At 39.2% G+C, this 14,348-nt stretch overlaps 1 protein-coding gene across 1 annotated transcript in view; it reads right to left on the bottom strand.

Annotated features, from left to right (window-relative positions):
• Window positions 1-7,839: 7,839 nt before the first annotated feature.
• The window catches only part of LOC308339396 (histone-lysine N-methyltransferase SETDB2), a 92,345-nt gene continuing 85,836 nt past the window's right edge, over window positions 7,840-14,348 (bottom strand). Inside the window, exons 23-25 of the mRNA XM_080797999.1 lie at window positions 13,965-14,096; window positions 12,896-12,967; window positions 7,840-8,715 (exon numbers count right to left, since the gene is read on the bottom strand). Coding sequence (XP_080654125.1) covers window positions 8,534-8,715; window positions 12,896-12,967; window positions 13,965-14,096 — 386 coding nt within the window. The 3' untranslated portion in view covers window positions 7,840-8,533. The remainder of the gene's footprint in view (window positions 8,716-12,895; window positions 12,968-13,964; window positions 14,097-14,348) is intronic.

Genomic DNA, 14,348 nt, shown 5'->3' with positions numbered 1-14,348 from the left:
CACACATTGCTCCATCGTGCCAAGTTACCTACCATGGTAGAATGACAGATTAAATTTGAAGGTAAAGTGAAGGACACAGGTTTTCTTTTAAGTGACGTTAAAACTCAGGTAAGCTTTGCTCTAAGATGTACTATCAGGGGAGGAAGTCCAAGTTACAATAATCAGCTAGACCAGGAGAATATTCAGTGCGTCTGGAATGGATTCTTGGCGTCTGGTTTTACTTCTAGAATTCTTTTTTGTGGTAAAACATACATAAATTTACCATTTTAACCATTTTAAAATGTACGGTTCAGTGTATAATTGACGCTAATCAGGTTTTCAACAAGTAATTTGACAGTTACGTGCATTATGAAATGCTCACCGTGATAAATGTAGTTTCCATCTATTATCACGCAGTAATTACAATACTATTGACTATATTCCCTCTGCTGTACTCATGATCCCCATAACTTATTTTATAACTGGAAATTTATACCTCTTAATCCTCAACACCTGTTTTGCTTGTCTCCCACCGCCTCTCCCCTCTGGCAACCATTAATTTGTTCTCCATGAGGCTCTTTTTCTTTTCTGTTATTGTTGTTTGTTCGTTTTTGTTTTTTAGTTTCCACATATAAGTGAAATGATATGGTATTTCCCTTTCTCTGACTTATTCCACCTAATTAATATCCTCTAGGTCCATCCATGTTGTTCCAAATGACAAGGTTTCATTTTTTTTGTGTGTGGCTGAGTAATATTCCTCTGTGAGTGTGTGTGCGTGTGTGTGCGCGCGCCCACGCTTTTGTGCGTGCTCATGTTTGTGTGCATGTGCGCGCTTGCACACATGCACTCACACGCATGTATGTATTATATCTAATTTGTCCATTTTTCTGTTGATGGATACTCAGGTTACCTTCATAGCTCAGCTATTGTAAATAATGCTGCAATAAGCATAGGGTGCATACATCTTTTGAAATTAGTGTTTTAGTTTTCCTTGGGTAAATTGCCAGTAGTGGAATTACTGGATTGTATGGTACTTTTATTTTTAGTTGTTGGAGGGACCTCCATCCTGTTTTCCACAGTGGCTGCACCCATTTACATTTCCACCAGCAGTTCGTGAGGATTCCTTTTCTTCCACCTCCTCACCAGTACTTGGCTCACTCTTGTCTTTTGGACACTAGCCACACTGACAGGTGAGAGGTGATACCTCATTGTGATTCTGATTTGCATTTCCCGGTTGCTGAGTCATGTTGAGCATCTCTTCATGTGTCTGTTGGCCATCTGTATGTCTTCTTTGGAAAAGTGTCTATGCAGGTCCTCTGCCCATTTTTTCATCAGATTATTTGTCTTTTTGGTGTTATTTGGATATTAACCCCTTATCAGAGATATCATTTGCAAATATCTTCTTCGATTCAGTCGCTTGCTTTTTCATGTTGCTGATGATTTCCTTTGCAGTGAAAAAGCTTCTTAGTTTGATGTAGTCCCATTGGTTTATTTTTGCTTTTGTTTCCCTTGCCTGAGGAGACACAGTCAGAAAAATAATGTCCCAGAGATTACTATGTTCTCTTCTAGTTTTATGGTTCCTGGTTTCACATTTAGGACTTTAATCCATTTTAAGTTTATTTTTATGTATGTTGTGAGAAAGTGGCCCAGTTTTATTCTTTGTAAGGTTTTCCCAACATCATTTTTGAAGAGCCTGTCTTTTCCCCCATTATATTTTCACCTCCTTTGTTGTAGATTGGCAGACCATAAGGGCATGGGTTTATTTCTGGGCTGTCATTTCCATTCCATTGTGTTTGTGCCAGTACTGTTTGAATATTGTAACCCTGTAGTATAGTTTGAAATATTGGTTTGTGCTACCTCCAACAGCAGCTTTGTTGTTCTTCCTCAAGATTACTTTGGCCATTTGGGGTCTTTTGTGGTTCCATACACATTTTAGAGTTGTTTGTTCTAGTTCTGTGAAAAATACTATTAGTATTTTGATTGGGATTGCATTAAATCTGTAGATTGCTGGGACGCCTGGGTGGCTCAGTCGGTTAAGCCGCTGCCTTCGGCTCAGGTCATGATCCCAGGGTCCTGGGATTGAGTCCTGCATCAGTCTCCTTGTCCATCAGGGAGCTTGCTTTCTCTATCTGCCTCTGCCTGCGACTCCGCCTGCTTGTGCTCTCTCTCTGCAATAAATAATAAAAAATCTTAAAAAAAAAACTGTAGATTGCTTTGGATAGTGTGGATATTTTAACAATATTTATTCTTCCAATGCATGAGCATGGTATATCTTGCCATTTATTTGTGTTGTCTTTGATTTCTTCACCAGTGTCTTAATAGTTTTTAGAGTATAGGTCTTCAACCTCTTTTGTTAAATATAGTCCTAAGTATCTTATTCTTTATTATGCAATTGTAAATGTTATTATTTTCTTAATTTCCCTTCCTGCTCTTTTGTTACTAAGTATATAGAAATGCAGCAGATTTCTGTATACTGTTTTTACCTCCCACAACTTTACTGAATTCATTTATTCTAATATTTTTTGGTGGGGTCTTTAGGGTTTTCTCTATATAGTGCCATGTCATCATCTGCAAATGGTGACAGTTTTACTTCCTCCTCACCAACTTAGACATTTTTTAAATTTTTAAAAAATCTGATTGCTCGGGCGCCTGGGTGGCTCAGGTGGTTAAGCGACTGCCCCCAGCTCAGGTCATGATCCCAGAGCCCCGGGATCAAGTCCTGCATCGGGCTCCCAGCTCCACGGGGAGTCTGCTTCTCCCTCTGACCTTCTCCCCTCTCATGCTCTCTCTCACTCTCTTGCTCTCAAATAAATATATAAAATATTTTTTAAAAAAATCTGATTGCTATGGCAAGGATTTCTAGTGCTATGTTGAATAGTGGTCATGAGAGTGAACAACCTTGTCTTGTTCCTGATCTTAGGGGAAAAGCTTTTAGTTTTTCACCTGAGTAGGATGTTAGCTATGGGTTTGTCCTATATGACCTCTATAATATTGAGGTATGCTACCTCTGTACCCACTTTGTTAAGAATGTTTATCATGAGTGGATGTTGAATTTTGTCAGATGCTTTTTTTAGATCTTTTGAATGATTTTATCCTTCATTTTGATAATATATATCATGCTGGTTAATTTGCATATATTGAACCATCCTTGTGTCCCTGGAATAAATTCCACTGGTTGTGGTGAATGATGCTTTTCATGTATTTTTAAGTTTGGTTTGCTAATGTTTTATTTGCATCTACATTTATCAGAGATACTGGCTTATACTTTTCTTGTGGCATTCTTGTCTGATTTTGGTATTAGGGTAATGCTGGCCTTATAAAATGAGTTTGGAAGCATTCCTTCCTCTTTTTTTTTTTTTTTAAAGATTTTATTTATTTATTTGTCAGAGAGAGTGAGCACAGGCAGACAGAGAGGCAGGCAGAGGCAGAGGGAGAAGCAGGCTCCCTGCTGAGCAAGGAGCCCGATGTGGGACTCGATCCCAGGACCCTGGGATCATGACCCGAGCCGAAGGCAGCCACTTAACCAACTGAGCCACCCAGGTGTCCCACCTTCCTCTTTTTTTTTTGTTTTGTTTTTGTTTTTGTCTAGTTTAAAGAGTGTTATTACCTCTTTTTTAAATGTTTGGTAGAATTTACCTGTGAATCAGCTTGGCTCTGAACTTTTATTTGTTGGTAATTTGTTGATTGCTGATTCAATTTCATTACTATTAATTGGCCTGTTCAGATTTTCTATTTCTTCCTCATTCAGTCTGGTAAGATTTTATGTTTCTAGGAATTTATCCATTTTGTCTAGTTTGTCTGTTGTTGGCATGTAATTTTTTGTAGAAATCTCATTTTTTAAAATTTGTCATTTGTAACTTGTCCTTTCATTGATGATTTTGAGTCTCTTTTTCTTGATGAGTCAGCTAAAGGTTTATTAGTTTTCTTTGCTTTTCAAAGAACCAGCTCTTAGTCTCATCGATCTTTTTTTTTTTTTTCTCTCTATTTCATTTATTTCTGCTCTGATCTTTATTATTTTCTTTCTTTTGCTAAGTTTGGACTTTGTTCTTCTTTTTCTGCCTCTGTTAGATGTAGAGTTAAATTGTTTGAGATTTTTCTTGTTTCTTGAGGTAGGCCCGTATTGCTATAAATGTCCCTCTTAGAAGTGCTTTTTCTGTGTCCCAAAGATTTTGAATTGTTGTGTTTCCATTTTCATTTGTCTCCAGGTATTTTTTTCTAGTTGGTTTTTATGTTGACACATTGGATGTTTAGTAACATGTTATTTAGCCATGTTTGTGTTTCTTCCACTTCTCTTGTAATTGATTTCTAGTTTGATATGGTTGGATAGACAGTTGATATAATTTCAGTCTTCTTAAATTTATGAAGACTTGTTTTGTGGCCTATTATGTGATCTTGAGCGTGTATTCTGTGGTTTTACATGGACTGTTCTATATCTCTTAAGTCCATCTGGTTTCATATGTCATTTGAAGCCGTGGTTTCCTTACTGATTTACTGTCTCAATGATCCATTGATATAAGTAGGGTGTTAAAGCCCTCTACTGTTATTGTAATACTATCAACTTTTCCCTTTATGTCTGTTAATATTTGCTTTATATGTTTAGGTACTCCTGTGTTAGGTATATAAATACTTGTTACATCCTCTGATAGGAGTGATCCATTTAAAAATCCTTATGTAATGACCTTTCTTGGTCTCTTGTTAGTCTTTGTTTTAAAGTCTATTTTATTTTTTTAATGTTTTTTATAAACATATAATGTATTATTAGCCCCAGGGGTACAGGTCTGTGAATCGCCAGGTTTACACAGTTCACAGCACTCACCATAGCACATACCCTCCCCAGTGTCCATAACCCCACTACCCTCTCCCTATCCCCCTCCCCCTGGCAACCCTCAGTTTGTTTTGTGAGATTAAGAGTCTCTCTTTTTTTTTTTTTTTAAAGATTTTATTTATTTATTTGACAGACAGAGATCACAAGTAGGCAGAGAAGCAGGCAGAGAGAGAGGGGGGGAAGCAGGCTCCCAGAGCCCGATGTGGGGCTCGATCTCAGGACCCTGAGATCATGACCTGAGCTGAAGGCAGAGGCTTAACCCACTGAGCCACCCAGGCGCCCAGATTAAGAGTCTCTTATGGTTTGTCTCCTTCCTGATCCCATCTTGTTTCATTTATTCTTTTCCTACCCTCCAAACCCCCCATGTTGCATCTCCACTTCCTCATATTAGGGAGATCAAATGATAGTTGTCTTTCTCTGATTGACTTATTTCGCTAAGCATAATACCCTCTAGTTCCATCCACGTCATCACAAATGGCAAGATTTCATTTCTTTTGATGGCTGCATAGTATTCCATTGTATATATATACCACATCTTTATCCATTCGTCTGTTGATGGGCAGCTAGGTTCTTTCCATAGTTTGGCTATTGTGGACATTGCTGCTATGAACATTCGGGTGCACGTGCCCCTTCGGATCACTACATTTGTATCTTTAGGGTAAATACCCAGTAGTGCAATTGCTGGGTCATAAGGTAGCTCTATTTTCAACTTTTTGAGGAACCTCCATGCTGTTTTCCAGAGTGGTTGCACCAGCTTGCATTCCCACCAACAGTGTAGGAGAGTTGGGTTCCTCTTTCTCTGCATCCTCGCCAGCATCTGTCATTTCCTGAAAGTCTATTTTATTTGATACGAGTATACCTACCCTCATTTTTCCCCCCACTTTCATTTGTAACGTGTATATTCTCCTGTCTCTTCACCCTCTGTGTCTTTAGACCTGAAGTGAGTCTTCTGTAGGCAGCTAATAAATGGACATTTTTTTTAATCAATTCACTCAATATCTTTTGATTGAAGCATTTAGTGCATTTACATTTAAAGTAGTTATTGATAGCTATGTACTCACTGCCATTTTGTTAATTGTTTTCTAGGTTTTGTAGTTCTGTTTCTTTCTTCTTCTCTTGCTCTTTTCCCTTGTGGTTTCTTGGCTTTCTTTAGTGTCATGCTTGGATTCCAGTTTCTTTACTTTTTTGTATTAATTATGGGTTTTTGGTTTGTGTGTGATTGCCATGGGGTTCATATGTAACATCCTGTGTGTATAGCAGTCTATATTGGGTTGATGGTCAGTTAAATTCAAACACATTATAAAATTTTTATTTGTTAAATTTTTATTACCTCTTCCATGTTTTATATATGTTGTATTTTGCATGTTTTTGTGTATCCCTTGATAATTTTTATATATATAATTGAACCTCCTTACTCGTTTGTAAGTGAACACCCCATTGGATGTGGCAGTGCAGGTGCCTGTGGGCAGGTGGGTTGGATGGGTTGGCTTTTCAGGGGAAAACAGGGGCAGGCAAAAACGTGGAGCTAGCAAGGTAGATGGAGAGTCAGAAATGGCTCCCTACAGAGCCAGAGTGGGGGGCAAGAAAAATAGCACCGGCCAACACTTTTGTTCCAGAGAACAAAGGTCTGCAGATCCCTGCCCCTCTTGCATACATCCTGAAGTTAGTCAGTAAATCTTTACCTATGTATGCCAGGCACTTTTCAAACTCCTGCACCTGTGCTCTGCCTTCAGCCTTTATTTAGCATGCTGGCTATTTTAAGGGCAGAGACATCATTTCCTATAGCTCTTTAGCTCCCCAAGTCAGCCCCACTGGTTTTTAAAACTCCCAGAATGAAGTCCTGATGATTTCAAAGCCAGATGTTTTTAGGAACCTGCCTTCACAATGTGGATCCCTCCCCAAGGCCCAGGATACCCAACGTAGGGCCAGATACCCTCACTCCTTTGTGCCCACGATGTCCCTACCATTTGTGGAGAGTCCCACCTGGGGTTTAGTTCCCGATTGTGTCTGTAGCCCTCCTCATGTGGCCTTCTCTCCAGGTCTAGCTGTGGAAGGCCTCTTCTGCCGGTCTTCAGGTGGTTGTCAGAGTGGGTTGCAGTATGTGTAGTTGTTGCCTCACTGCAGGGGAAGGAGGTGAGTTTGGGATCTTTTCTACCCACCATCTTCCGGGCCATCCTGTAGTTTCTTAAATGCCCAGGTAATTCTGATGTGTAGCTGAATTTGGAAACCACTAGATTGAGATTTTGTCCCTCGGTTCATTACGATTTCAGCTAGGGTTGCCATTAAAACAGGAATGGGCATGTTCTTTTTCACCTCTACCATATTCCTTCAGTGGGTATTTTTATTTTATTTTATTTTATTTTTATTTATTTATTTTTTAAAGATTTTATTTATTTATTTGACAGAGACCATAAGTAGGCAGAGAGGCAGGCAGAGATAGAGGGGGAAGCAGGCTCCCCGCTGAGCAGAGAGCCCGATGCGGGGCTCGATCCCAGGACCCTGGGATCATGACCTGAGCCGAAGGCAGAGGCTTAACCCACTGGGCCACCCAGGAGCCCCCTTCAGTGGGTATTTTTAAAGTACTGTTACATTCTAGACACCGAAATATAGCATTTTTGTGAATCTTAGAGTACTATGGTAAATCAGAAATGTGAATGTGAGGTTTTCAAGGATCGCACATGGCGGTTGTACATAAAAATCCAATTGTATATTGTTAGGTTGAGAAAAAAATTTTTTTTTTCTTTAAGATTTTATTTGTTTATTTTAGAGAGCGGGGAGAGGGACAAACAGACTCTGCATGATGCGGGGCTCCATCTCACAACCCTGACGACATGACCCAAGCTGAAACCAGGAGTCGGCTGCTTAACTAATTGAGCCACCCTGGTACCCCTGGTTTTTCATTCTTGCATATTTCCACTGATGTTCAAAGTGTTGTTATAAATTTAAATGTTTATTTTGAAGATAATATATGCCTATGTAGTGATAGTGGCTGAAAATAAATTTAAAAAGCAGACTTTGTGATGAGCAGTAAATTTGATACAAATGGAGTAAAAATATTCAAATTTATTATATCTGTCATTATAAGCTAGAACTAGTCTCAAAGGATAAAAACAGTTTATGCATTTATTCAACATTTATTGAGCATGCTAGGTGTTGGGAATGTATTGGGAATAAAACAAAGGAATAGTGAGTTTTTGCCCTCAGAGTACCATAACGGAGTGATACAAGATACAGTGGGTTACACTGGAAGTGATGGGAGGGAAAAGTACTCCAATGGAATGGTAAAATGGTATAATGAGATCTGCAGGAGGAACAGGCAGAGAAAGGTAAAAGCAGTTAAGGCTTCACAGCAAGATGAGCAAAAGCCCTGGGGAGCCTATATTCCAGGAGCACCTTGTGTGTTACTAGAATCAACATTGATCACTGGAGTGGGGGAACGGGGGAGGGGGTTGGGGGGGTGAGGATACACCAGCACGAAGCTGCCAGAGGATTTTCAGTGCAGAGGAAGGGAGATGGGAGGTATGATCCAGTTTACTCAAGCAGAATCTCAGAAACATTTTACTGGAGAGCACAAGTGAGATGATAAGAGGCAGGATCAAATGAAATGTTCATCAGCAAGGACACGTAAGAGTTGATGAGGACTTAAGAGAGACAACAGAGGCCTAGTTCTAAAGATGTGTGGCTTCCACAGGTCAGGCCTTCAATTTGCAGCCTGCTTGCAACTGAGCCTCATTCCTGGTTTAGGGATTGGTAATCCTTAGAAGACACAGAAGATACTGAAGTAGAACTTGACCTCACATCTCTATCTTCTTGAAGAAAGTACATGGTTTGGTTTAAGTCCTGAAGTACCTCAATCTCTTCCTTCAGTTGCTGCTGCCTTTCTTCATATTGATGGATTTTTTCCTGTATTGCTATGATAAAAGAAAATAAAAAGAAATTTCAGGTTAGTATACTGTTTTATAAACAATGTACTGTTTTTAGCCTCTTTCACCTGCAAGTGCGTAATACACACTTTGTGCCCCAAATGAAAAGAATCTAGGACTTTGTGAGCAGGAACTGGTTCTTTTATACCTTTGCTTCCTCTTCGAATTCAAGACAGAATTCTAGTTTTTATCACATAAAGCCAGTCAGTACATCTTTAGAGCTTGAGTCCCCTTTGTATATATTTGAGAACTCAGAAGCAGAAACTGTATAACTTTCATGCTACACATTACCCATTTGTTGAGAGATAATAAGTGGAAAGAGCATGTGATGAGAATATCAAGATAAGGGCAAATCTTTCATAAAAATGCATCCAATTTTTAATGCTACATAAAAGCTTTTGGTTTTATTTAGAAATAGGAAAGCCTTTACAGTGGAAACTTAGGAAGAAGATACTTTAATTAGGCTTTATAAATAAGAGTATTACTCAGTGACAGTGTCATTTTTTGAAAACTTCAAGGTTGAAGAATACCAAAACACACATATAAGCTTTCTCTAGAATACCTGTAGTTAACTGTCTGGAACATTAGAACTGAGCGACATTAAACTAAGTAAGAGAGTCTGTATCAGTAGGGATGTCAAATTAGGTCTTTTAAAAGTTGGTTCTAATGCAATTCCAAATAGTGTCTCCTCCTGGTGCCCCACTCCCCCCAAGTACTACACTGTAATGTATATCCTCCCAACTAACCCATACATGAAGTGTAAACGTGACTTTTATGTGAAAGAAAAGTAGCAGAGATGAAAGTCCCCTACAAAATAAGGCTTTTTAGAAAAAGATTTTAAAGGCTGCCTTTTTTTTTTTTTTAAAAACATATAATGTATTATTTGTTTCAGGGGTACAGGTCTGTGAATCATCAGGCTTACACAATTCATAGCACTCACCTTAGCACTTACCCTCCCCAATGTCCATCACCTAACCACCCTATCTCTCTCACCCCCCTCAGTTTGTTTCCTAAGATTAAGTGTCTCTTCCAGTTTGTTTCCCTGGTACCATCTTGTTTCATTTTTCCCCTCCCTTCCCCCCATAATCCCCCACCCTGCCTCTCAAATTGCTCCTATCAGAGCATATGGTAATTGTCTTTCTCTGATTGACTTATTTCACTCAGCATAATACCCTGTAGTTCCATCCACATGGTTGCAAATGGAAGATTTCCTTTTTTTGATGACTGCATAGTATTCCATTGTATATATACACCACATCTTCTTTATCCACTCATCTGTTGATGGACATCTAGGCTCTTTCCATAGTTTGGCTATTGTGGACATTGCTACTATAAACATTCAAGTGCACGTGCCCCTTTGGAGCACTACATTTGTATCTTTAGGGTAAATACCCAGTAGTGCGATTGCTGGGTCGTAGGGTAGCTCTATTTTCAACTTTTTGAGGAACCTCCATGCTGTTTTCCAGAGTGGCTGTACCAGCTTGCATTCCCACCAACAGTGTAGGAGGGTTCCCCTTTCTCTGCATCCTCTCCAACATCCATCATTTCTTGATCTGTCGTTAATTTTAGCCATTCTGACTGGTATGAGGTGGTATCTCACTGTGGTTTGACTTTTATTTTCCTGATGCCAAGTGATATTGAGCACTTTTTCATGTGTCTGTTGGCCATTTGGATGTCTTCTTTGCAAAAATGTCTGTTCATGTCCTCTGCCCATTTCTTGATTGGATTACTTGTTCTTTGGGTGTTGAGTTTGATAAGTTCTTTATAGATTTTGGACACTAGCACTTTATCTGATATGTTATTTGCAAATATCTTCTCCTATTCTGTCGGTTGTCTTTTGGTTTTGTTGACTGTTTCCTTTGCTGTGCAGAAGCTTGTTATTTTGATGAAGTCCCAATGGTTCATATTTGCCCTTGCTTCCCTTGCCTTTGGTGATGTTTCTAGGAAGAAATTGCTGCAACTGAGGTTGAAGAGGTTGCTGCCTGTGTTCTCCTCAAGGATTTTGATGGGATTCCTTTCTCACATTGAGGTCTTTCATCCATTTCGAGTCTATTTTTGTGTGTGGTATAAGGAAATGGTCCGGTTTCATTCTTCTGCATGTGGCTGTCCAGTTTTCCCAATACCATTTGTTGAAGATACTTTTTTCCATTGGACATTCTTTCCTGCTTTGTTGAAGATTAGTTGACCATAGAGTTGAGGGTCCATTTCTGGGCTCTCTATTCTGTTTCATTGATCTATGTGTCTGTTTTTGTGCAAGTACCAAACTGTCTTGATGATTATAGCTTTGTAATAGAGCTTGAAGTCTGGAATTGTTATGCCACCAACTTTTTTCTTTTTCAACATCCTTCTGGCTACTTGGGATCTTTTCTGGTTCCATATACATTTTAGGATTATTTGTTCCATTCCTTTGAAAAAAGTTGATAGTATTTTGATAGGGATTACATTAAATGTGCAGATTGCTCTAGGGAGCATAGATATTTTCACAGTATTTGTTCTTCCAATCCACGAGCATGGAATGTTTTTCCATTTGTGTCTTCTTCAATTTCTTTATAGTTTTCTGAGTACAGATGCTTGCCTCTTTGGTTAGATTTATTCCTAGGTGTCTTATGGTTTTGGGTGCCATTGTAAATGGGATGAACTCCTTAATTTCTCCTTCTCTGTCTTGTCGTTGGTGTATAGAAACGCAACTGATTTCTGTGCATTGATTTTATATCTTGATACTTTACTGAATTCCTGTATGAGTTCTAGCAGATTTAGAGTGGAGTCTTTTGGGTTTTCCACATATCATATCATCTGCAAAGAGTGAGAGTTTGACTTCTTCTTTGCCAGTCTGGGTACCTTTTATTTCTTTTTGTTGTCTGATTGCTGAGGCTAGGACTCTAGTACTATGTTGAATAGCAGTGGTGATAGTGGACAGTCCTGCTGTGCTCCTGACCTTAGGGGAGAAGCTCTCACTTTTTCCCCATTGAGAATTATATTCACTGTGGGTTTTTCATAGATGGCTTTGATGATATTGAGGTATGTACCCTCTATCCCTACACTCTGAAGAGTTTTGATCAAGACAGGATGCTGTACTTTGTCAAATGCTTTTTCAGCATCTATTGAGAATATCATAATGGTTTTTGTTATTTCTTTTATTAATGTATTGTATCACGCTGATTTGTCAATGTTGAACCAACCTTGGAGCTTAAAGGCTGCTTTTAAAAAATACATGGGTATTCACATTAGCAGTGAGCAGACGTTCTTAAGAGACTGTTAAAGGATAGGCTGATTATAAATGTAATACAAAATCTGAATGGAGAGTAGGACACTGTGGTTGTGCAGCTTTAGGGGGAGCTGTTCACACTCAGTTCTGTGTCCCACTCCAGCCAGGATGTGCAGTGCACAGCCTGTCCAGCTGTGTGGAGGCTTGATAGAGAAGTCAGATCAGACTCATCCGTAAGTAGAAATTTAGCTGGTTTTGAAAGCATCTTAAAGGTGGGAGGACCTACTCACTGAATGGTTGAAGTATTATTACATACAGTGTCCTATTAGTTTCAGGTGTACAATATGATTCAACAAAACCTTTCTATAAAGTATCAACCACTTAAGTCCTTGCTCCCACTGGGTTTGCTTCTTTTTCAAAAATATCAACCACTTAAGTCCCTGCCCCACCAGGCTAGCTTCTTTTTCAAAAATGTCTCAACTGGTTTTTTCTTGCTTGTCCTTAGAATCAGTGAATTGCAACCCTCCTTCCCCCAGTTAGACTGAAGATTAATATTGGGAGAACTAAAATTTGTACACATCAAATCAAGTGAGAGGGAGTCAAGCAGCAGTGTGGTCACGGCCTTGCCACCTCCCCAGCTCCTGCTGAGTCCTGAACATGGGGCCCAACGACCTCCCATTTTGCAATCATTTAAAAGAGTAGAAACAAAAAATTGAGTTTTTTCTGATGACTAAGGTATTGCATAGTGGAAAATCTAATGCAGCACTGTCCAGCCACCTACCGCTAATTACTATTCCTATTTGGGTATATTTTCTGTGGGTGTGTGGGCTCCTATTGCTATGTGGTGGGCTTTTTTCATTTAGTAAGATGATGAACATTCTTCTAAAATGATTTTTATCACCTGAATAGTATTATATTACTTCAATATATATAAATTATGCTGCTTGGTTAAAATTTACCTACCTGCTTGAAAATTGACAAATGTGTCTTCAAACAATTTACAGTCAAAAAGTGAAGTCCCGATTTCTTCATAGTCTGTAGGGAGAAAAACATTTTCAGTTTTAATTTTTGTAACTGATACAGGCAGAAACCCCTTACAAACTAACCCCAGGTAAGGAAAGTACACAGAACACTCCAGCACTGCGCAACGTCCTCCCAGGGGACATGGCAGAAATGTGCATGCGGAGGTGGCTCTGCTATCACCTCAGAAGCTGCAGGGAGAGGCCCGCTCACGTGTGTTAACAAGCCCACCAGGGATTCTGAGGGGATCATGTTTGAGAAGTACTTAGTCTCAGGTAAAGAGGAAATGAATGAAAGGATGTAATGAATGAATTTTTGGAAGTCTGCTCTTAATTTCACTTTTTAGTTTTGTCCTATAGAAAATAATCCCTTTCAAATAACTATATACTTTACATTGGTGCCTACAGTATAGACTGTCAAGTTTTTCCTTGTAAAATAACTGCATTTATCATGGGTTTTAAGCTTACACTGTTGGGTCTAAGAAAGCTAAGTGGCTATATCCCTGCATATACAAATGGAACTTTGGCTTCGCAAAGAGCTCCTTCTGAAAGGTCACGTTAACTAAGTCAAAAATCAGACAAAACATTCCTCTTTTCTTCTATAAGCTTTGAGTTGACATTATCAAAAAAGACATAAGGAACAGAATTTGAGTCAAATCAAAACTGTAATATGCTGTTCTCAGATGTTAGCAACAAGCAGTGAGGGGGCAGATCTGTGACTGCCTGTGTTTCTGAGTGTCCACATGCTGTCAGTGGTCACTCTCAGCTATGCGCGTCTGCAAAACCCATCACAGCTTGCAGGGCACCAGGCTGCTGTTCACTGAATTAATGAGTTTGTGAATTACCCACATCCTGTTGATACATAGAAGACTAGAGATCTGGAACAGTGAACTGTATTAAAGAATCAGATAAAAGAAATTGCATAGAAAGAAAATGTGTACTTTTGGTTTGGTCTGTTTTATAAGTAGGTTTGCAAGAAGTCTCTGCACGTAGAAATGTGGCTATTTCGGTACCTGAATCAGAAGCAGTGTCACCCAGGAGTCTTTCCTGAATCAAATGAAGTTTGTCTACTATTTCTTCAAATAAATCATTAAGAAGCCCCACTTCCTTACATTTCTTAAGAAAGTCAATCTTCACAGTTGCATCTAAGAAGAAGAAAAACATTTTAGGAGGAAATGATCTTAGGGCAGCTCTCATAAATCCCTTTATGGTCATTTCTTCAGACTTTGCCTGGTGCTGGATGAGCACAGTCAGTAGGATCATAAATACAGCATATTTATCTTTTAAAAGATTTTATTTGTCTGAGAGAGCACAAGCAGAGGGAGAAGCAGGCTCCCCACTGAGCAAGGAGCCCAGTGCAAGACTCCATCCCAGAACCACAGCATCATGACCTGAGC

Source organism: Martes martes (genome assembly GCF_963455335.1).
Source record: "Martes martes genome assembly, chromosome: 3".
NCBI lineage: Eukaryota > Metazoa > Chordata > Mammalia > Carnivora > Mustelidae > Martes > Martes martes.
The sequence above is the reverse complement of the archived record's forward strand: the minus strand, read 5'-3'. Positions and strand labels throughout refer to the sequence as shown.